The sequence below is a fragment of the Orcinus orca genome, chromosome 5, assembly GCF_937001465.1.
Source record: "Orcinus orca chromosome 5, mOrcOrc1.1, whole genome shotgun sequence".
NCBI classification, from domain to species: Eukaryota; Metazoa; Chordata; class Mammalia; order Artiodactyla; family Delphinidae; genus Orcinus; species Orcinus orca.
This window is the reverse complement of record NC_064563.1, coordinates 25,426,980-25,450,691: the sequence shown is the minus strand read 5'-3', so window position 1 is coordinate 25,450,691 and position 23,712 is coordinate 25,426,980. Positions and strand designations below refer to the sequence as shown.

General features: G+C 37.0%; 1 protein-coding gene across 1 annotated transcript; it reads left to right on the top strand.

The window, feature by feature from the left end:
- On the top strand, positions 1 to 22,766 carry DIPK2A (divergent protein kinase domain 2A). The gene is made up of 3 exons (XM_004278208.3): positions 1 to 1,202; positions 16,858 to 17,161; positions 19,943 to 22,766. Exons 1-3 carry the CDS (start codon positions 546 to 548, stop codon positions 20,272 to 20,274), a joined length of 1,293 nt encoding a protein of 430 aa, XP_004278256.1. The 5' UTR covers positions 1 to 545; the 3' UTR covers positions 20,275 to 22,766.
- The last annotated feature ends 946 nt before the right edge of the window (positions 22,767 to 23,712 follow it).

Sequence of the window (23,712 nt, the reverse complement as noted above, 5' to 3'; positions counted from 1 at the left end):
GGGCACCTCATCCTTCCCACCTTCCTACACAGTTGCTACTTTTCGATGTGAGACATTCCAGCTTCTCATCCCTTTCCGTGAGTCCCTCTTTTCCTCTTATTAGACCCCATTCGCTCGACGGGCGGCCACCAGCGCAACAGCTTTCGCGCCCCAAGCAACAAGAGCGCGTGCGCGCACACGGGCGGACGCGGCCGCGCGGCCGTCAGGTCCCCGAGCTCCCTCCCCCTCCCGCTGCTGCATAACTTGACTGGCTTGGAGGAGGCGCCGCCGGAGTCGGAGGGCGGGGAGCTCGGAGGAGGGAGCTCGAGAGTTGTGGAGACTAGTGACTGGGAGAAGTCGCAGCCTGCTCCGGTCGGCTCCTTCCCGCTCCCCGTCTCTCTCTCTCTCTTTCTTAACACACCTACTCCGCCTTCCGCCCCAGCCTGCGCCCTCGCTCCTTTTCTCGCCCGGGGGCCCCTGCCAGTCACTCTCCGGGTTTCGGCGCGGCGGGGGCGCCCCGGGGGTGCCCTCGCCCTCCGGGAGCGGGCGGACGGGCGGCGGGCGGGATGTGGCGCCTGGTGCCTCCGAAGCTGGGCCGCCTGTCCCGCTCGCTGAAGCTGGCGGCGCTGGGCAGCCTGTTGGTGCTGATGGTGCTGCACTCGCCGTCGCTGCTCGCCTCTTGGCAGCGCAACGAGCTGGCCGACCGGCGCTTCCTGCAGCTCAATAAGTGCCCGGCGTGCTTCGGCACGAGCTGGTGCCGCCGCTTCCTCAACGGGCAGGTGGTGTTCGAGGCGTGGGGCCGCCTGCGCCTGCTGGACTTCCTCAACGTGAAGAACGTCTACTTCGCGCAGTACGGCGAGCCCCGTGAGGGCGGCCGCCGCCGAGTGGTCCTCAAGCGCCTCGGCTCGCAGCGCGAGCTGGCGCAGCTCGACCAGAGCATCTGCAAGCGGGCCACCGGCCGGCCCCGCTGCGACCTGCTCCAGGCCATGCCCCGCACCGAGTTCGCGCGCCTCAACGGCGACGTGCGGCTGCTCACGCCGGAGGCGGTGGAGGGCTGGTCCGACCTGGTGCACTGCCCCTCGCAGCGTTTGCTCGACCGCCTGGTGCGCCGCTACGCCGAGACCAAGGACTCGGGCAGCTTCCTGCTCCGCAACCTCAAGGACTCGGAGCGCATGCAGCTGCTGCTGACCCTGGCCTTCAACCCCGAGCCGCTGGTGCTACAGGTAGGCGCGGAGCCCGGGCCGGGGGCGTCCTGCCGGGAGGGCCGCCCGGGGAACGGGAGTCCGGAGAAGCGGCCCCTCCCGCGCCCGTCGCCGGGTCAGGACCCGGTGCGGCGCGGCGCGGCGAGGCGAGGCGACGGGCGTGGGGAGGGGGCGGCGCTTGGGGGACCCCTGGCGCTGTGAGGGATCGCGGAGTGCGACCCGGCTGCTGGAGAGTCTGCTCTTCTCAGCTGGGCGCGGGCGCATCTCGGGTCTGACTGCGGATCCTTCAACGCCAGAGGGAGCGCGTCTTGTACGCTCGCAAAATGTCTCTCCGCCGAGTTTCTTTCGGCTCTCCTCCCTGCCTTTCTGCTTTGATCCGCCGGAGCTTGCGCTTCCGCGGCGCAGTGTGTTCACGAGCCCTTGGACCTTTCTTAGTTCTCCAGTGTTTCTGTACCGCGTTTGGTCTCGTCTTCAGCACCCCACGCGGCTGGCCTCACTTCGGCCCCAAAGTCTGTCTTTGTTTTATTCCTTAGCTCATTCACCTGGCACATCATTGGGGCCGCCAATTTGGGGACAGACTCGGGAGGATGAGGTCAGAGAATGGACACCGGGGTCCGGGGTGGGGTCAGTCTGCGAGCCGTGCTTTGGGTGGAATTAGAAAGAGGAAAAAGTAAGGCCCGTTGGACTTGGGGCTGCGAGGCTTTAAGGCCAAGACGGACATTTTCATCCTGATCCTGTGACCTGCTCTATTCATGCGGTAATTTGGCTGCAGGAAGGTGAAATGTTAGGCCAGGGTTAGAAAACAGGGAAAGGAGAGTCATCTCTCTTCTAGCTGACTTATTGGTTCTCTCGTGACTTTATTTTGAAACCAAACGAGCCGTTTAGGGGAGTAGGTTGGGATCTTTTTACTGGTGGTGACAGCCAAAAAGAAAACAGAACCTCTCAAAACTGTGTTTACCTTGGGAAAAGTTGCTGAGTTTATCCACATTCCCACTCGCCTTTAGTGCAGTGTCCTTGGATAGTGGTTACAACTGTTGGGGTTTTGATCTAGCCCGATAACCGCAGGGAAAGTTACCTTGCTCATTTTCCATAACAGTTGTGCTGTATTTCAAATACAAAGGGGAAAAAACATGACGTAGAATTAATCACAAGTAATTTTGAGTACTTCACGCCCTTTCGGCGCTGCTAAGAATGTCACTGATGGCTGGGGGGTTTTTACAGGGTTGCATTTTTTTAAATTCTAAAGTGCATCAATAGGAATGTGCAGTATTCATTTATATTGCTGGCTTTTCTCAAGTTCTCCGCTGCCCAGCTTAACTAAGAGAAGCCAGCATCGTTTGATTAGTTCAGCCAAATAATTTTAACACAAAATAAATACTTTGCCTCCAACAAAACCGTAGTAAATTTTAAGTCGTCCTAGGATGTATGTAACGGGTCATTTAAAGTACAGATTGTATATTAAATGCTTCTCTTTAACAGTGAATGGTATATAAAACTGGTTAAACTTTCCTCGAAGAAATTACATTATTCGGTAGTTCCAAAACTAGTCAGCCTCTAAATTTTAAGTCCATACTTATGATACGCACATTTGATTTGAAAGTTTTTTTTCCATTTAAGCTGCTTTTTCTCTGTGAGAAATAGATGTTTATGTTAGCAAGGTTAGTCCCTGGAGAAAGCTCTAGCAGTATGGTTTGCTTAGCAGATAGTCTCTCAAATTCTCTGGGACCCAACAATTTAGTAAAGAGCTATCTTAGTAATACACATTTTCTGCAACTAAAATAGTGGCTTCATATTGAAAGGTTTTTATCAGTTAACTCTACTTATATTAGAACCAATATTTTAAGAACGTTGTATATCCAGTTCTATAAATGTATGCATTTTAATATGAGAAACGTTGACATTTGATTTGCACTAAAGTAAATCTGCTTTATTTGGGAAACTTACATGTTTTTGAAACTTGAAGTTGTCTTGGTATATTCAGTTTACTTTATAGTTGAGACAGTCAAGTGTACGTATATCTTGTTTTCTGATGAACTCTTCGCTTAAACTTTTCTTCTGTTTTCATCTTTAGTGATAAAAAACTTTTAAAAAATCAGTTATATTTTTGTAATTTAAGCTTACTTGACACAATTGCAGTGAGCAGGTGGCTAGGTGGGTTATAGGATAAGAGTTTGTTTTCAGTATGTGAGGAAATATCTGTATCAACATTGTTGACTGTGGTATTTGTAACTTGAAATTTTAATTTAGTTTTATAGCTGTTTACATGCTGTGTGAAATACAAATTTGGGGTCTTTAATACCAGTCAGTCATTGGTATTTTTTTTAAACTGTTGAGCAAACAAGTAGAATAAGAAGACTTATTTTAAATAGAAGGTCTTCATAGAGCTGCTACTTACTTTATAGAACCACTTAATCTTTGGTAAAAACTAATGAGTTAAGTATGAACAATATAATTAAAATTTGATGACAGTATAAAACCAGTGAAGTGAAAGGAATCTCAAAATTCTTTGGTCAAGTACAAAGATTGTTAAACACTAAGTCACATCATGATGTTCATTACTTTTTGTTAGCTAGACAGACATACACAATTTTAGTATTTATACAGGTTTCTGTGAAACTGTTAACAGCTGTTTATGGTAGTATTGGGATAGTAATTGATAATGGTAGAAAAACTCAGATTTGGCTCTCTATATATTTTGGGGTTCATGTATTTTTAAAAACTATTTTTAAGGGTACAAGTGTGTGTTTTATAGCTTGAAGAGGAACTTGCTTTTTTTTTTTTTCTGTTTTTTTTTTTTCCAGGAGAGGGAGCTACTTATTGAATTTTTGGACAGTTGATAACAAACTAGATTTTTCTTATATTGCCCCCAGATTAACTACTTGAGAGAAAAAGTCTTTTGGATCGAATTCATCAAGCTATTCTTAAGAAAAGTTCCCATGTAGGAAACATGCTTCCAAAAATAAACATTTAAGAATCTCTTTTGATAAGGTACTAAAGAAAAAAATGAAAAGTATATATTAATTTAACCCATTAAACATGCATCTTCTGATTTTAAGAAACAGTAACAAACTGAAGTTTCTATTATGCCTTGAAAGGAGACATGAATGGTATTAAATGTCTGCAAGATATGTTTTGGACATACCTTACCTATGTAAGGCTATACAGATTTGTAGTATAGATTTCCCAATATGAAATGATACAGAAGTACAACTCTCTTCCCATTGTTAGATAGTTTTACTAGCCTTCAGCAGCTTATCTAATTCTAAGGAAAGTTGTTCTGCCATAGAATTATCTTCTAAAAAATTTTTATAAGCATCAAGCAACAAGATAATGCTAGAATCTTTATTTTCTACTTTTTCTCTTCACATTTTTACTTCACCCAGAGGTATATTTTAATTACAAGTATGCTAATCTTACTGGAAAAAAATGTGGAGAGGAACTTTGTAATATTCGTATGGCATTTTTGGAATAGTCAGAAATTGAGGTGTTGAAGTATTTGGCAAGATAGTAGGATATTTTCTGTTATTGATAAAATTTCTACCAGTATTTGTACTTACTTATCCTTGAATTTATAAAAATTGTGTGTATAAGGGAGAAAAATGCTGTCTGGATTTCCTGAGGCCCAAATTGTCTCTCTGACGTTATGACTTGGAGATAGTGAAGATGGTCTTGTTTATAGAAATAAGAAAGCTCTTGGTTGTTTGGGGCAAGGAGGTGGGAATTTGTCTTATTATATTTATAGAACTTTGTCTTAAATTTTCTGAATCATGGTTTTAATGGGATTTCTTTAATATTTACAGTGTGTAACTATCATTGTTTAAGCTATAGATTTTAAACTTTCCATTTCTATTCTTATAAATGACATAATACATTGAAAGCATTTTATGTAGTGCCTCATGCATAGTAAGCACTCAATAATTAGAGTGCTTAGATATTAAATAAGTAAGTGACTTAATTATCCAATGCATTTGATTAGTGGTTTTGAAGCTTGTTTGGAATATGAATCACCTTAAAAATAGTTTTGCTTCTGATTATCAACCATATCTTTAATTACACTGATTTATTCCATTCCTACAAGATGAATTTTATAATTAAACTTTGAGTGAATGTTGTTGTTTTTGTCCTTAAAAATAATTTCTATAGGAAAAGAATGTACTTTTAAGATGCACTAAGATGCAGTTTTTGATGTAAACAAAACATTATGGCCATTTATCTAATTGTCTTACTTTGGACCAGTTGATAAACTTTTTATGGGACTCCCTTTACTTAGCTATAAAGTAAGACTATTGGATTAAATTCTTTTCAGCCCCAACATCCTGTGACTCTCAAACTCTCGACTTGAGAAATTATTCTTCTGAGCTTGACTTTAAACTGGTGGGTTTAAGCTCTTATAAAAGGGAGTTAGGCGTTTTTGTACTTGATCCCTGCTATGGGTTGGAGGCCAGGATAGATAGTCCTTTTTCAGGCTTGTCTTCCTAGCCTCAAATTTTTACACACATGAAATCAGATTAAAACAAATCAAAATTCGAGACTGCCTTTAAAGGAAACAAATCTGGAGCTAAAGGTAGCTAAGGGTCTTGTGGGGTATTGGCACCTGGAAAGGATGTTCCAGACTTTGTCACGGGAATTTCTTTTCAAGCAACAGTTTAAGGGGCTACCCCCTTCTCTCCTCCTGGCTGCTGCTGTAGTAACCACACTCCTGCACTCCCCTATTTAGGCTTCAGAGATGGTTTTGACTAGGTAGTTTTGAGTAGAGCACTTTTTATCTAATAAATGAATGAGCTTAACTCTAGAGGGTTTTTTTTTTCCTGTTTTTCTTGCTTTTTATCTGAGGTTTCATTGACACTTGATTGTGCTTCCTGACAAAGCAAACAAAAATAATAAAATCTGTGTAACTCAGGTCCAAAAAAGAAGGAGACTTCTATTTTGGAAATATTATAGAAACAGACAGTCACCCATAGGAAAGCACCACTTCCAGATCAGTGGAGCAAAATCATTTGACACCCTAGCCTATTTTCTGGATATGTTCATATCATTTGACTATTATTAGTTCTGAGATCCTTTCTGTACTTTTGTCTAATCTTTGAACTATTTTCCCTCATATTTCCATTGCTTGCATCAGCACATATTCCTCACGTATGTTGGTGGGGGGTAGAAAGCTTACTTTTGGGGGATCTACTTTCTGGACATAGGTGGTCAGTTTCTCAGTGGCTCATCAGGCTGGTTTTTATTCTGATTTTCTGGCTTATGTCTCTGGTCTACTTCCTATATTGCAGTTATTGCTGCTGACTCTTCACAGAATGCTGACACGTTTTCTTTCTTTACTCACTCATTTTGTATATATTAAACTAACATGGGCTTAGAATATAAGCCCTGCATTTTTCCTATACATGCAGTGAACTTTAGTACATGATCGTAAACTGTCTTGAGACTGTAAATTATTGGTGTAAGATGAGGATAGTTATTCATCCTGGTCATAGACTTTTAAAGGTTTTAAATTATGTAATCAAATTTTTTATCCAATTTTTATGTCTTTTTGTAGATTATAGGAGGAAGTTATCTGTAAAATACCCAGAAGCTCTTTGGACTTACATAGCCCTGGACTTAGAGTCAGAAGAACTGAATTTTGTTTCCTCATTTGCTAAATAGTCTGTTATAAGGCATTTGGATTGAAACCTTTCTAGGCAGCTACTAAGTAGCTTAGCTGTGTAGGAGGTAGGTATATAAATGACTAATTACCATTAATTATTATGCTATCATAATAAACCCTACAAAAAAAAAGGATATTGTGCACCCTGTCAGATGACTTATTTAGGGAGGGACATCTGGGTGTATCTTCATAAGAATGGATACCAGGGAAGATTTCACAGAGGAATTGAATTCTGAGGATAAATGGGATTTTGCCCATAGATTTGGGAGGTGGGGGTTTGGGGGGGCCCAGGAGGTGTGGTGAGGACAGTATTGAGATAACGTTCTGTACTACCACAAAGCTGTTGGGTGGCAATGAACAAGTCCCTTAATGTTTCAGAGCCTGAGTTTTTCTAATCAGTAAAATGGGAATGTTAATACTGATCGAAAGGATTATTTTATTTATTTATTTATTTTTTTTTTTTTTTGCGGTACGCGGGCCTCTCACTGTTGTGGCCTCTCCCGTTGCGGAGCACAGGCTCCGGACGCGCAGGCTCAGCGGCCATGGCTCACAGGCCCAGCCGCTCCGCGGCATGTGGGATCCTCCCAGACCGGGGCACGAACCCATGTCCCCTGCATCAGCAGGCAGACTCTCAACCACTGCGCCACCAGGGAAGCCCCAAAAGGATTATTTTACAGGAGATAGGATTATTCAGATAATATACGCAAAATATCCTTATTTGTGAAGTTTTTTACAGTATATTATTACTTTGCAAATAAGCTTATTCCAGTTTTAGACATCTGTAGTAAACTTCCTTAGTACACTGTGTTGATATCTTAGAAATATGTAAATTTTACTCTTCCTGTGGCAAATGTTCAAATGTCACCACCCTTACATACACATACACACATCATAAATACCTATGTAGCTGCTGCTTCAGGCTATAGTTTTTTTGGAATAGTAATTAAAAGGGGGTTAAGGATTTGTCCCATATGATGAATAGAGTGAATATTGTACGAAACATGGTTTTTCGTAAGGATTCACTAATACAAAGCAAGTAGTTTAATTTTTCTCTGTAAATCATTATTAAGCTTAATAATTTTGTTTAGTACATTGATGAATGATAATTTTAAAACTAGAGGTTAAGTCTGGGTTATTTCTAGACATTCTTAGACTCTGAGACAGAATGTTAGATTTATCATTTGAGGTAAGTTTGATGTTTAAGGGTCTTCATAATTAAGGTGCTTATTTGGAATTTTAACTATGAACTGAAAAGATCTGACAGGAATTCCGTAGCATTGCTCTGTAGTACTGGGAACTGACCTATATGCCCTTAGGATACAGTAAAGATGACATGCCAGGGCACAGTTTGTGCCGTCTTTGCTTTCTGGGGCATTAGATGTGGGCAGCAAATAGAGAACAAGGTAATCTTAGATTTTACATGCTATGAAAAGAACAAAGCAGATTCCTATGATGGAGAATTGGATTGGGGATAGAATTTTAAATTTGGTAGTCAGAATTTAGTGACATTTTAGCTGAGGTGCGAATGATGAGAAAACGCCAGTGGTGCAAAGTTCTGAGGGCAGAGTGATTTTAAGTAAGAGGTATGACAAAATTCAGAGGCCCCAACAGGATCAAGCATGGGAGTAGCAAAGCATGGTAGAACACAAGATCATAGAAGTAGTCAAGGTCCATATCCCTTAGGGCCTTGGAAACATGCTTAATGAGTTTAGAATTTTGTTTTCAGAGCGCTGGGAAACAGTAGAAGTGTTTTTAGTAGGGCCTGATTTGTGGAGAATGGGTTATAAGAAATAAGACAGGAATCAATCAGAAAGGCTTTTGCACTGGTTTGTAGGAGAAAGCTTGGTGGTTTGTATTAAGGTGGTTGCAACTGAGGTTATGAAAAGCTGTTAGACCCAATATGTTTTGGAGAAATAGCTGACAGGACTTGATGATTGGGATTGGTTACAGTATGAGGGAAAGAGAAAAATAAGATACCTCCAGGATTTTTGGTCCGAGCAACTGTTGATGAGGAAGCCCAGAGATGGAATGGCTGTTGGAGTAGGGGGAACCAAGAGTTTTGTTTTGGCTATGATATAGTTAAGACAACGGGAATACAAATCTAAAACCAGGCACCAAGTATTTAATGCAGAGATAGTATGTTCCTAGCAGGTATTTTGCTTTACTTCTGAAGGGCTGTGTTAATTCAGTTAAAGGGAATGGGGGAAGTTAGTATTGTTCTATTGGCAGACTTTTTAAAGAAATCAGGTCTTGACTAAAGAAAGTAATGTAGGTTATTGGGTTCAAAAGAAGCTGCTTATATCTTTTTTTCTTTCTTTCTTTATTTGACATTTTGTTTTACTGAAAGTAAATATTTGAGTATAGTGTTTCTAGGTATATCTTTCAACTTAGAAACATGGATCACAGTTGCTGGTTCTCATGAGGTAAGAAAGAGTCAGTTGAGACTAGTTAAATATTTAAAATTTTACATTTAAAATTTGTGGCCAAGTGATTTTTTTGGTGTGGGAGAGCATTTCTTAAGCTACTCATTCTAAAAGATGAGTTATTTCTGTTAAACTTAGTAGATTTTTTGTTTTTGATGTGTTTTGACGTTAGTTTCCAATTTTAGATACAGCTGTTGGACATGATATTCAGTGAAATAACACAACCATGCTATTTTCAAGGCATTGCTTAATATTGTTGGAATTCTAGGTGGGTGGAAATGGCATTCAGAAAATTATTTAATGAAATAAATGGAACATATCCTGTGACTTGAAAATCTTGAGATTATTAAGATTCTACAGTGTTTGCGATGTATAAATTAAGTATAAATTAAGAAGCTGAGGTCTTAGAGAAATTTTATCAAAAATTAGGTAACCATTAAATCATCCCAGTAATTTTACTATATTTTCCCTCCAGACAGTTCACAAAACTGTGAACACATTAGTCTGTCACCAGTGCATTTGAATAATCTCTATGAACAGCTGTTACAACATGCGTTACTACAATGGGATTTTGTTCAAATTTTGGCTTTTAAAAATAATTTTGAAGCTCAAATGGAACCTTTAAGCATTTTCTATGCTTTTGTTAATTTACTTTCTAAAAATGTTCTCAAGTTTAAATTTGCGTGTACGTGTAGAAATGCCAGTTCTTTAGAAAACCTATTAACTAGATTTTAGATTGCATGTTTTGACTATTAATGGATTTTTTTTTCAAGTCAGTGTCTTTTTACTAGGAATTTTCTCCTTTAAAAAAAAAGAGCCATTCTTGTAACACATTTCCTTCTTAGGCGAACTGCAAAGTTATATTCCTTTTAATGGAATGTTGTGAGATAATAAATGGCTATAAAATATTTTATGTTTTTTGTATAAAAGGAATTCAGATCTTTTAAACTTAGTATGCAAACTACTTTTGGTCATGTAAGGAGAGAAAAAGATAATAGAACACAAACTCTTTAGAGCTGACCTTACTTTGTTCTATCAGTTTTTCTTATACATCCCATATCTCCTTTTTTAGGATTGTGTTCTGACATAATAGAATAAAATGATGTAATTAATCTGGTAGGACAATGGCTGTTGATGAAAGGATATTGTGATATTGTAAAAACTTGTTTTTCGGAATGATGTTATATACCACAGGATATTGACTAACTCCAGTAAGTAAGATGTTTCTGAATGTTAAGGCTTGGACACATACTTTGTTTTTTTATGGCATGTGGACCATGTTGAGGAATTTGTGTTTTGTTCTGTAAGTCCCAACTTACAGAAGTCTGATCCCTACCTCCCTCTCCAGACTCCATTACCTCAAGCAATTCCCTCCTCATTTCACTGCAGCTGCTTTGGACTTTTTTTCAGTTCTGAGAGGACAGTTTCTGGCTCTAACATATGCCTCCAGCATTCTAAACTGCCTCATCCCCAGTCTACGTAGTATTATACTCATCCTTTAGATCTCTCCCTAAGTGGCACTTCCTTAGAGAGGCTGCCCTTTACCACACCATCTAAAATAGATCCCTACTCTTCTTTCCCAACATATTGTATACTTTTCTGTGATTTGCAACAAATTCCATAATTTATTACTTACACATGTTTAATAATCATCTTCCTAACTCAGGCTAAAAAGCCTTCCTTAGAATAGGGACTATGTTTTATTTACAGCTCTTTACTTAGCATTTCATGATGGAGTTAGGCTAGATCTAGGATTTTTTAATTCAAGATTTGTATTTTTTCATTCTACAGTAACTGTCTCACTACCTTTACTCCAGCTGCTTGTAGTACTCAATGAAATGTGGGTTGACCTACAATCCCTTATCTGTAATTCCAAATTTAAAAATCTGAAGAAAAGTAGGTTTCATCAAATTAAAAACAAACAAATGTGAAAACACAAGGTAATTTATGTGCTTTATCCCACTTAGGATGAATAAGCTTATAGTATTTTTGCAGTGTAATATGTTTTCTTGTGAGGTGCTACCCCAGACTCTCCTTGAGGCATTGCATAATATGAGTATGAAATATACGTACTGTCACCTTTCCAAAATCTGAAAACTTCTGAAACAGGGATATTGGATTGAGGGGTTGTATTAGCCTGAGTTCACCTCTTAACTACCTGTGTGACTTGAGGCAAATCACTTAAACTATGCTGATAAAGTTGAACTGTACTTACAACTCAGGTACCCTCCAAATCTAGAATTCTTAGATTTCACATCCCATTTATTGGTCACATAAAGTGTCATGACATTTGGTTTTGATCAATAGATATGTGATAGTTATGTCAGCTTTTAGAATTTAAAAAAAAAGAGCCAGTCTTGTAACACATTTCCTTCTTAGGCGAACTAGAAAGTTATATTCCTTTTAATGGAATGTTGTGAGATAATAAATGGCTATAAAATAGCCATTTTGTGGTGCTTACCTATTATAAATGAAAATCAAATTACAATGCTGTGTTTATACATATTACCAAGTTTTAAATTTTTTATATTTTTAGTCCTTGTGGATGCCCTATACATTTCTCATAGCATTGAGCCTTTTTAAAGTTTGGTAACTAATTTATACATTCCTTTGTAAATTAAAAACTACTAGAGGACAGTGAAGATAGATTTCTAGTTCAGTGTTTCTTGGCTACGTTTGGAAGGTGTTGATTATTTATAGATGCCTTTTCAATAGGCAGTTTGCAAACAAGCACCTCTATTGATGAACGTCTGGACTTATATAAATAGGAAGATTTAAACAGGCAGTATAAAAATGTTTTGGTAAGCAATTCTTTATAAAGCAGTAGTAAATTGTACATTTCATACTTTTTTCTTTGATCTTACATTGCCCTGATGAATATGGGGCAAATATTATTCCAGTTTTACAGAGGAAGAGACTAAAGCTCTAAAAAGTTTTGGCTTTGCCACCATCACACAGCTAGTGAGATGCAGAGGTGAAGGTGAAACTCAAAAGCTAGACTTGTGATATCAAGTCCATTATTCTGTTCATATACTGTTTTACACTTTAAATATAGAAGTTTTATGAAATATTATGTACCTTAAAGAGTATAAAATAAATTTTCTCTTTATTGATATATGTTTTATGTCACCTTCATTTTATTTTCTCATAAAATGAAGATGATCCTAGTGGTTTTGTTTGTTTCCGAAACCTTGGCTTTAAGCTAAAAGATACCTAGACATGATGATTTATCTTAGGTTTCATATTCACAGTACCTTTTATTATGTAAATTAACAGTGAAGACATTTAATGTTGCTTTAAATCCTAGAGTTAAGCATGTTTGACGTGATACTTAAATTTCCATTTTTAATTTTTAAATTGGTAATAATACTCTGTAGACTTTCTTTGGGTAGTCACCCACCCAATATAAAAAAAAAAAACAGTAATAGAGTAGTAAATATATTGTTTTGTAACTATTATGTGCCTTTGTGTAATCTTAGACTAATAGTTATAAAAACTTCACATACTACACTTTATGTCATATACATTCAAGCCTGATGAAAAGCCCTGAACAGTTAATCGGAGTGCCTCCAATCCAATTAGAATTTAAAACATTCCAGGTTGAAAGTCTCTTTTCTTCACATGAAAAGTGTTTGTACACATTTTTTCAGTAGTAAATAATCCTGTAAAATACACACATTTTCTTATACAGCTCAATATCAGAAAAAAACAACCCAATAAAAAATGGACAGAAGATCTAAGTAGACATTTCTCCAAAGAAGACATACAGATGGTCAAAAGGCACATGAAAAGATGCTCAACATGACTAATTATTAGAGAAATGCAAATCAAAACTGTAATGAAGTACCACCTCACCCCAGTCAGAATGACCATCATCAAAAAATCTGCAAACAATAAATGCTGGAGAAGGTGTGGAGAAAAGGGAACCCTCCTACACTGTTGGTGGGAATGTAAATTGGTGCAGCCACTATGGAGAACAGTATGGAGGTTCTTTAAAAAACTAATAAGTGTTACCATATGATCCTGCAATCCTACTCCTGGGCATATATCCAGAGAAAACCATAAAGTCAAAAAGATACATGTACCCCTCGTTGCAGCACTATTTACAATAGCTGAGATGTGGAAGCAACCTAAATGTCCCCCAATAGATGAATGGATAAAGAAGATGTATATATATACACAGTGGAATATTACTCAGCCATAAAAAAGAATGAAATAATGCCATTTGCAGCAACATGGATGGACCTAGAGATTATCATACTAAGTGAAGTAAGCCAGACAGAGAAAGACAAATGTCATATTGATATTGCTTGTATGTGGAATCTTTAAAAAAAAGAAAAAGATACAAATGAACTTATTTCCAAAACAGAAGGAGACTCACAGACTTCGAAAGCAAACTTATGGTTACCAAAGGGGAAGGGGGGGGCGAGGGATAAATTAGGAGGTTCGGATTAACATGTGTACACTACTATATATAAAATAGATAACCAACAAGGACCTACTGTATAGCATTGGGAAATATGCACAATATTTTGTAATAACCTATAAGGGAAAAGAATCTGAAAAAGGATATATATGTATAACTGAATCACTGTGCTTTACAATTGAAACTAACACAATATTGTAAATCAACTATACTTCAATAAAAAAAAGTAAAAATAGAAATAAAAATGAAATACACGCATTTTATTTCAGGTTACTTTAAATTGTGTGCCTGTTGTGCTAGGCAGTTTGAAAATCTGATTTTAAGATTTTGTTTAAAGAAAAAAAATGTGGACCTCAGCAGTATACTTCTTATCTTAGCTACTGTGGTTTTGTGCACCGTGCAAGTTGGGTAGTCAGGAAGTCAGAAGTTGTGTTTCTTATTGCTTGATATATTTAATAAATCCAAGCAGTAACATCTTAAAAGTTTGTCTCTCAAACTCTCCTTCATCATGGTAATTTGATCCTAAGCCAGAATTGTTTTAAATACAAATTATAAATATTTTGGCTTCCTTGAAGCATTTTCAATAGAATGCTCAATAGAATTCTGTTCTCATTAATGAAGTCTGACTATTTTGACTACACAATGAACATTCTTCTCATGAGCAAGTGATGTGAATTCATTTGTTAAAGTTCTTCCAAAAGATTAGGTAGCAAACTGTATGAAAGAATTGTAGTGCTCTTCTTAAAATGAGGTATAACAGGATTTCCGTTAACGTTGTCAGAAATTACTGTATGAATGTAAAGTTGCTCAGTATGACATTTGTTCATATATTTTATCGTCTTCCATGAGGGACTTGAGTAATGAAGTGTATATCTGACTGTCGTTTGCCAGTTGGAAAGCCTCCAAAAACAAGGAGGCATTTGTACATGTGCAGAGGTTGGCAGGGTTCCCTTTTCTCCTGTTGTCAAAGACCATTTTATTTTCACAAAGATAAGTTTGTATCTGTTCTACAATATGGCATGTGAATAATATACCAATAGTGTATGGAGGAGTTTTTTCATTTACTTTTTGCATGACAAAACTATGTAATCTCACATATTTATGTATTTTCAGTGCTTTCATTTATATGTCAGGTTTTATACATGAATACTGGGAAATAGTTAAATCTTTTGTAATCATTTTGTCTAAATAAATTTTCAAGTTTGTGGAGGTATTTTAAGTTGGGAGGAAAGGTTGAAAATAACATATGGTTAGCAGTTTTTGCATGTCACATTGGACATGAGCAATCTGTCACTCTTCCCATTGCCCACAAGAAATTTTAAAATCTCAGGTAATAAAATTAAAAACGCATTTTCCTCTAATTATTAAAGAATCAGTAGATATCGTCTCTGAACAAAATTGAATCAATTCATTTACTATATTTAAAGATTCATGCTATCATATCTAAATTTTTAATTTACATAATTAGTATTTTATCACAAAACTCCAGATCTTAAAATTTAAAAGAAAAAAAGGTATATGTACCAAGAACAAATACAGTTATTGTACATTGATAGTGTTGAAAGGAAACACAAATGAACATAGGTAATTATGGATGAAGTTTGGTTCTAAAAATCTTTTTTGTTTTAAAGTTGGTAAAAGTTTTAATGTAAGGGTATTGAGTTTTGTCAATTTTATAAAAGCTCAGGGTAAAATTACTTACTTTTCTTGAGAGGCCCAAGAAGAGCCTCATCTCCAGCTCTCGTATGCAGATTGTTCAATTTTTAGCAATAGAAGTAGGCTACATTTATATTCTGTAGTGTTTTGCTTTGTTTCCCCTGAAGTTTGTGTAAACATCATCTTTATATAATTTCTTCCCCCAACTTAAGGAAAGGTACTAGACTGAAAAATTTCTCTTAAAAAACGCCTCTGGTCATGTGATCTTCCAAAAAGTTGTTTAAAACAATACTTATCACCCTTTTGCACTGCATTGCTCATCTTGTAGTTGGGTGTTTTAGCTTTGGAGAGTGAGTACCTTAGAATAAGCCTGCCATTTTACTTAGGTTGAAAATGACTTGTTGATGATCCTGGAAGATTTTTGTTTTAGGATGTTAATCTTCCTAGTAGTTACAAAATCCATTAGAAAATCTTGCCCAGATTAGGAGAACAAATAATTTTGAAGTTGGGTTAAGGTGAATAGACAATGTGATGGCATTGGAAAGGGAAGCAAGACTTAACTTGGGACCAGAGGTACTTGGAGTAGAGACTGTATTGATAGGTTATCAGATTGCTCTTTACCAACCTTTGGGTATAGATAGAAGATACTTCCCAAGAATCCTTCTTGAATTCCACCCCTGCTTTCCTCTGGACTAGATAAGGCCCCTATTAAAGACTTTCTTAGGACCTGTACCACCTTTTAGTAACTAACACTTATCACACAGAATTATTGTTTGTTACACGTCTTTTCTTCTAAAATTTTTATTTTAGAGACTGTGTAGTTCACTCTTCCAGCATAACACAGTGCCTGGTGCCTGGTAAACACTTGCTGGCTAATAGGCCTACAGTAGTCCTGTTCATTCAGAAGAAAGGATTGGTTGATTGTACTTAACAGGAGTCAAAAAGATAAAGGAAAGCATACATACTTTTAGATCTGGTAATAAAGAAGGTGTCTTGTGTCTTGTTGATCAATTTGGTTCTGAGATTTTGATAAGAAAGACTTACTTTATTTTAGCTTTATAGTGTAATCTGTTTAAAAATTTTCACATCCATGGTAACGGTATGAGTTAAAGAAGAAATAAAGTTACTCACAGACATTGGGAACAGACATGTGGTTGCCAAGGGGAAGGGAAGGAGTGGGGGAGAGATGGACTGGAAGTTTGGGGTTAGCAGATGCAAACTATTACATATAGAATGGATAAACAGCAAGATCCTACTGTATAGCACAGGGAGCTATATTCAGTATCCTAAGATAAACCATAATGGAAAATAATATTTAAAAAAAGAATGTGTATATATGTATAACTGAATGTAAATCAACTATACTTCAAGAAAGAAAGAAAAAAAAGTTGATCTCTATTGAACTATTGAATATAAAAAGAAAATCCAAGCTCATACCTAGTAGAAATCCCTACGGAGGATCTGGGCTAGACCTAGGATATCTTCATCAGAATCTCTTATAATAAGATAATTCTTTTGTAGAGTTTTCCATCTGATGAAGGTTGGCCATTTGCAAAATATCTTGGAGCTTGTGGAAGAATGGTGGCTGTAAATTATGTTGGAGAAGAACTGTGGAGTTACTTTAATGCACCATGGGAGAAACGAGTTGACCTCGCTTGGCAATTAATGGAAATAGCAGAGCAGCTGACAAACAATGACTTTGAATTTGCACTCTACCTCCTGGACGTCAGCTTTGACAATTTTGCAGTTGGTCCTAGAGATGGGAAGGTGATCATTGTGGATGCTGAAAATGTTTTGGTTGCTGACAAAAGGTTAATTAGACAAAGTAAGTATTATAACTTTTAGATTTTCTCTGTGTCAAAATAATGTTTACATTTATGTGAAGCAAACTTTTAATTTTCTCCTTAGAGGGCAACCTTGCATCTTTCTTTGTTTTATTTGACCAGTATCAGTAAACAAATACTGATTTATTATACTTACGCTTGTACTCTTAGTCACAGTTTATCCTTATTTAGAAAATATCCTTCAGGTTCAAATGGACACAGATATACCGTGTGTGTGTGTGTGTGTGTGTGTGTGTGTGTGTGTGTGTGTGTGTGTACACGTCTTTTTCATGCTTTATGCTGTGGTTTAGGATCTAATGCAGAATTAAGTTTTTATATAGTTAAAGGCCACCAGAGAGACTCTACTGCTTTTGTGGAGTCCATATTTTTCTGTGGAGTCTCTTACAGAGATATTCTGTGTTTCATTGTTCTGTGAGGTCCCTTCAGTGATTTTTTTTTCTTTTTAACCATTTAGATGATTCCTAGCACTGCAGAACTCTTAACTTTGGTTTGACATTATTACGTCTCATCCAAAACTTTGCTCTCCGTTTATTTATGAGCTCTTCAAAGGATAGGTGGGCACAATGGCTGAAGTGTTTTGAAAATTAAGTGTCATAGGAATTTTAAAGTTTCAGGGACAAAGCCTGTAGTTCTATAACTAATGTACTTAGTAAAAAAAATCCCGAAGGGTTGTTATTCCATGGTGAAGGTCTTGTATTCTTAATCCCCTCATGTCATATGGGGGTCTGTTGATGAAGAGACCAAAAATTTGTGGCACCTACGGAATGCAGTGAATGTAACAGCAGTCTATTAGGTTTATACTTTTTACATCAGCTTGATCTTGTTAAATACTTAATTTTTCTCAGTGCCTTGATCTGATTCCGTACTCACCAAACTACTTTCTGATTATTTCTTGACCTGCCATGTACATCCTTTCATGGAGAGTGGATACCATGCTCTGGAGTGCTTCATTTCCTACTTATCTCTTCCTACATTTGTGAATGTTGTAGCAGCTTACACCATGCTTTTCTTTTTCAAAGTGTACAATTCAGTGGTTTTATTATATTCAGAGTTGTGCAACTTGCCTAAACTTTAAAACACTTTTATTCCAGTATTCATAAAAATAATATTTTTGAAATTTTTTTTTCTTTTTGATGTGAGCATTCCTGGAATACATGTTACAGTTTTATACCAACTAATTCCTGACCTTGAATGAATACAATATAGCTTCTGTATTCTCTCATTTCATACAGTGAGCTCCAGTGCTACTTTAGCTCTGGCTAATTCTTTTCAAATGTCTCATGGTAGGGCTGTCTAAATAGACACTTTGCAAAAGGCCATATTTAGTTATTCACCCTCTATTCTGAACTCTTGTAAATGACCTTTACAGGGAAATTGTGATTTTGTTGTGGCAACTCCCTCAATGTCCTTCCCTTTATCATCTAAACTAGTAAAAACAATACACATTCATTTTTTTCAAACAGAATAGATCCTTCCTTGAGAAATTGTTGCATCAGTTATCTTCAACTTTCTACCCTCCTCCTTAAAATCCAATTTTTCTTACCTTCCCCAAAACAAGTATGCATAAGATTCTTTTCTGCTTTCCCAGCATTTTTAAAAGTACTGCTTACTGCCTGTCTCTGCTTCCTCAGCCTCCATTCATTTCTCAACCCATTAAACCTGACTGCATTACCATCTGCAACCACCCAGTTGGCAAATTCGTGAAGTGACTGATTAGTAACAACTTCCTGAAATTCTTTCCTCCTTTGGTTTCCTTCTATTCAGGTAGTTCCTTTTTTAAAACATAAATCTGATCTTAGCACTCCTTTGCTTAATGCCTTTAATGACTTCCCATGGTTCTTCGAGTAAAATTCGAACTCCTTACCAGAGAATAATCTGTGTGACTTGGAGCTGTTCTGCTTCATTTTTAACGTCCCTCCACTGCACTTAATGCTTCAGCTACAGTGGCCTTTTAGTTTCTTGAATGAACCTTTCCCCTGAATACCTTACAGCTACTTTATATTACTCTGTATTTATGTATAAAATATTAACATTATGTTAATAGTGTCTATCTTGTCATCTAGTTAGAACCTCAGACTTTACTCATACACTTCCCTGTTAATTTTTTTCTCAAATGTTTCTACAGTCTGGCTTTTTTTCCTAGACCATCTTAGTCCCTCCAGTCTTCAGCCCAGATTTACATTTCTATTAGACAAATCATGGTCATGACCATCCAAGGTACAAACTATTCTCTAGCCTTATCTGTACCTCCTCCTCAGTTATCTGTCCCATGCTCTAGCCACAGTGAATTTACTGTTTCCTGAACCAGCCGGACCAATCCCTTAAATCCATGCCTTCGTACATACTGTACCGTGGGCCTAGCATGCTGTATCCCCTCTTTGCTTTTCAGACTTGCTTATCTTTCAAGACCTAAATCAGTTGTTCTCCTCTGTGCAGCTTTCTGCAGCCTCAGGCACAGGTACTGCATCCTCTGTACTCACGTCGCACTATGTCATACTTCTGTGTGGCACTTTCTCTGTATCATGGAGAGTTTCACTCTACGCTGAACCTTTTAGTAGCAGGGACCTTTTCTGATCCTTCTGCCTGGCATTGGTGGACTCCTAATAAACGTTTGTATATAAATTAATATATTTAAGTGTTTAATGTTTAATGTTATACAATTTTAAGAACAAATACTGTGTTAGTCAAATGTTACATTTTGGGAAACAATGAAAACTCTCTTAAAATGTATTTTTCTCTTTCTCCTTTTTCGCTTTTCACAGATAAACCTGAAAATTGGGATGTATGGTATGAAAGCAAATTTGATGACTGTGATAAGGAAGCTTGCTTATCATTTTCAAAAGAAATTCTTTGTGCTCGTGCCACTGTGGACCACAATTATTATGCTGTTTGTCAGAACCTCTTATCTAGACATGCCACCTGGCGTGGCACCTCTGGAGGACTGCTTCATGATCCACCAAGTGAAATTGCCAAAGATGGCCGACTAGAGGCCTTGCTGGATGAGTGTGCCAACCCAAAGAAGCGCTATGGCAGATTCCAGGCTGCAAAAGAACTGCGTGAATATCTAGCACAATTAAGTAACAATGTGAGGTAGTCTATGGTGAAGTTTTCTTTGCTTTTCTTCATTTAAATAGCACTGGCTAAAACGAAACCACCAAAAATTATCTGGAAAAATGAAATTTGGAAGTAATACATTCAGAGGATGATAAACTTGCACTGATAGATCTTAATGTTAATATCCATCAAAGTAAGACATAATTTCAAAAAATCACGATGCTTCTGCAAATAAGTTTGTTCTTACACTTTGGAGGCTTGAGCTATCGTTAACCGCTTTACCCCCTGAATGCCTGACTGGATTAATGAGTATTGTTAAGCTATTGGAAATGAGTCTGATAGTTATATTGGCTTGTGTATCAAAGGGTACTTGGTACTTGACTTAGTTTGCGTTATGATCATGATTTTGTGAATCTCTTGTATTTACTTTGAATGTCAAGTTAGATTGGCCTGTTTTATAGGCTACTTTTTCCTTCTCATGTGTAGGTTTGTTTTTTTTTTTCCCCATTTTTATGTTTTTAATTAAATTTTACACATTCAGGTTACTATAGGTATTCATTTATGTCTGGGCTAGTTTTCATTCAGTGCTGTAAGGTACACATTTACCGTTAGGGCAGGATTCCCAGGTTTACTGTTTTTTCAGAAAGCTGAATATTTTATTATGTAAATACATTTCTTCCCACTTTCTGTGGTTTCACCATTGCATGAGATCATTTAAGGTTGTTTAACAGTTACATCCCTCTATGCCAATAAATTATAAGTGTACTCTAAACATGAACTTTGGCATATGTTGCAAAATGTCATTTTTGTCCCTTAAAAGGCTAGCAATCTATACCTTGATGTTAATTTGATTGAGGGGAAAAAAAAAAACAGTATTTTTTAAATGCTAACTATTCCAGGATAGTAATGCATATGCCAAAGAAATATTAGACCTAGTCCTATGGTTAGATTTTAAAATTGGTCATCTACCTATTTTTACTATCCTACTTCCAGTACTTCGACTCTGTCATTATTAAATTCATATCTTCCTGATTATTCTTTTACATTGAAAAGTTAAGCTACTGCTTGCAAACATATGTAAAAGATGTACCTCTTATTCATTGGTAGTTTTGCAAAAGTCAATGTGGTAGTCATTGTTTGAGTTTAATATGGCATCATAACTTTTTATTTATTGATGGACTAATAATTCTTACTATAAAGCAGACAGGTTTAGCCAGTCTGTCCAACTTGATCTTCATTACCCAATTGTTAACCATAAAAAACATCAAATTTAAGTCTATGGGTAAAAGTTAAACGTGTGAGATTTCTGTGGGCTGTTTTTTAAAGTTACAATATATATATAAATTGGCTATCACTAACGTAGGTGATATTTTCCTGTTTGAAATTACAACTTTTGTTTACCGCAAAGTTTGGTGTAGTGTGCGGTATTTAGTTCTAGACTGACCTTACTCTAATCAGAAAGTGATTAAATATGCACAACCAAAGCCAAGTTTTTCTTTTCTTTTTCATTCATTCAGCAACTATTTATTGAGCATCAACTCTGTGCCAGGTACATTACTAGCTGCTACACACTGTCTGAACGTGACATACGGTTAAGTAACTTTAAAATGATTATCAAAGACTTCAATATGGGTATTTCTTAAGTTGAAAGAGCATTCATTAAATTGGGATCATGCTTTCATGTTATTTTACTGTTGTGATGGACGTTCTACCTGTACCATCTACAACTGGGTTGCTACAAAAAGAGCAGGAGGAAATCAATAAAGTTAATCCCAGTTTAAAAACTGGAAGAAGGGTAAGATCTCTTCGTTGTAAGGTTAATTTTTATACATCAGTACATTACATACTAAGCTGACTTTACAACTTTGGAAAACTTTTGAGGGGAGTAGGTAAAGTTACGTGTCAAACATTCGCCTCTTACTCAAAACTTCAAATAAAATACACATTTTCAAAATGGAGCACCTTTTATATTTGATAAGTATTCATTACAAACCTTAGAATGCCAGTCATTAGAGGAGTTGTCTTTCTGTGGTTTAGCAGACATTTATCTTACTTTTGGGAAGAGTGATTGTGATTGCAGAACAGGAAGTGAGAAAACACTGCCAGCAGTGATTGCAACTTGAGGTCGTTTTTTATAACTACCATTTCCCCCTTGAGATTACGTGTAATTTCTTTTATCTTTGGAAAAGTTGAGGAGAAGATAGTAAAAGAATTAGGAATTTAAAATTACAGGGAAAAATATGTATGTGAAAAGCAATAAATATTTTGTTCACTTTGCTATCAAGATGTTCACTATCAGATATTTATTATACAGCAGCAATTTATATTTTTAATCATTGCCCATTAATAGACGCAGTAAAATATTTTTGAATCAGACATTTGGGGTTTGTATGTGCATTAAAATTGTCTTTTGTACTGTAAGTTACTGCTTAATTTGAATATTTTATCAGAACTGTCTCCCTGTGCCTTTATAATATAAAGTTGTTTCTACAACTTTTAATGATCTTAATAAAGAATACTTTAAGAATCACACTTTTCAGACTGTCTCTTAACTTCAAATATACAGCTTTTTCTTGAAAGGAAAGTGGGGTTATATAGATAAGTTTTTTTTTTCTCTTGCATATATTTTGATATAATTTTCAGAAACTATCTGGTTGGGTGTGATCCGAACATAAGGTGTTTGTTTTCTTCTGTTTTTCTGTAGTAGTTGGTGACTTTTTAAACTTTTACTACTAAAATGGGATAGAGAACTTAATTATGGAATTTTTCAGATGTATACAAGAGAATAATATAATGAACAATAATAAACTGTGGTTATAGTAATTTCAAAAGTGAGCAACGGGTGGCCAAACTTGTTTCCTCTATACCCCAGCCTACTTGCCCCAGCTTATTTTGCGAGAGATATCATTTGATTCAGCCATGCACATTAGGCATTTTCTCCTCCAACAAAAATTTCACATCTAAAAACTTAATACCTCAATATCACCAAAGCAAGAGAGCTTTGGGAAACTCAAAGATGTTTTCTCAGAAGCTCAAGATCCAACTGCAGGGACTTTAAACCACTGGCGATATATACATGGAGTAATATGATAAATAAGGATAATAACTGAAATGCGATGAAATTCATTAAATATGTAACCTATGCATTCAAAATGATAAACGTGAACAAAAACAAAACAATTCAGTTACCTTTGGAAAGATGTTGAGGAATTATTCTGAAAACTGGAAACCTGGAGAGAAAGAAGCATTTATCCTGCCTTACCCCCAGGATAATCAAATAACTGAGGGGAAGAATTTGTAGAATTGTTCTAGTTAGTATGCAGAAGGAGTATTGTTAGAATATCACCATTTTTAAATTCCTAATGAATTGGCAAGAGCTAGGCAATGCACATCAGTGGCAGCTGAAGCTATTAATTGAAAAGCTGATGAGGAACTTTGGATGAATGGATCTGAATGGCAGCACCTGATGAACTCATTG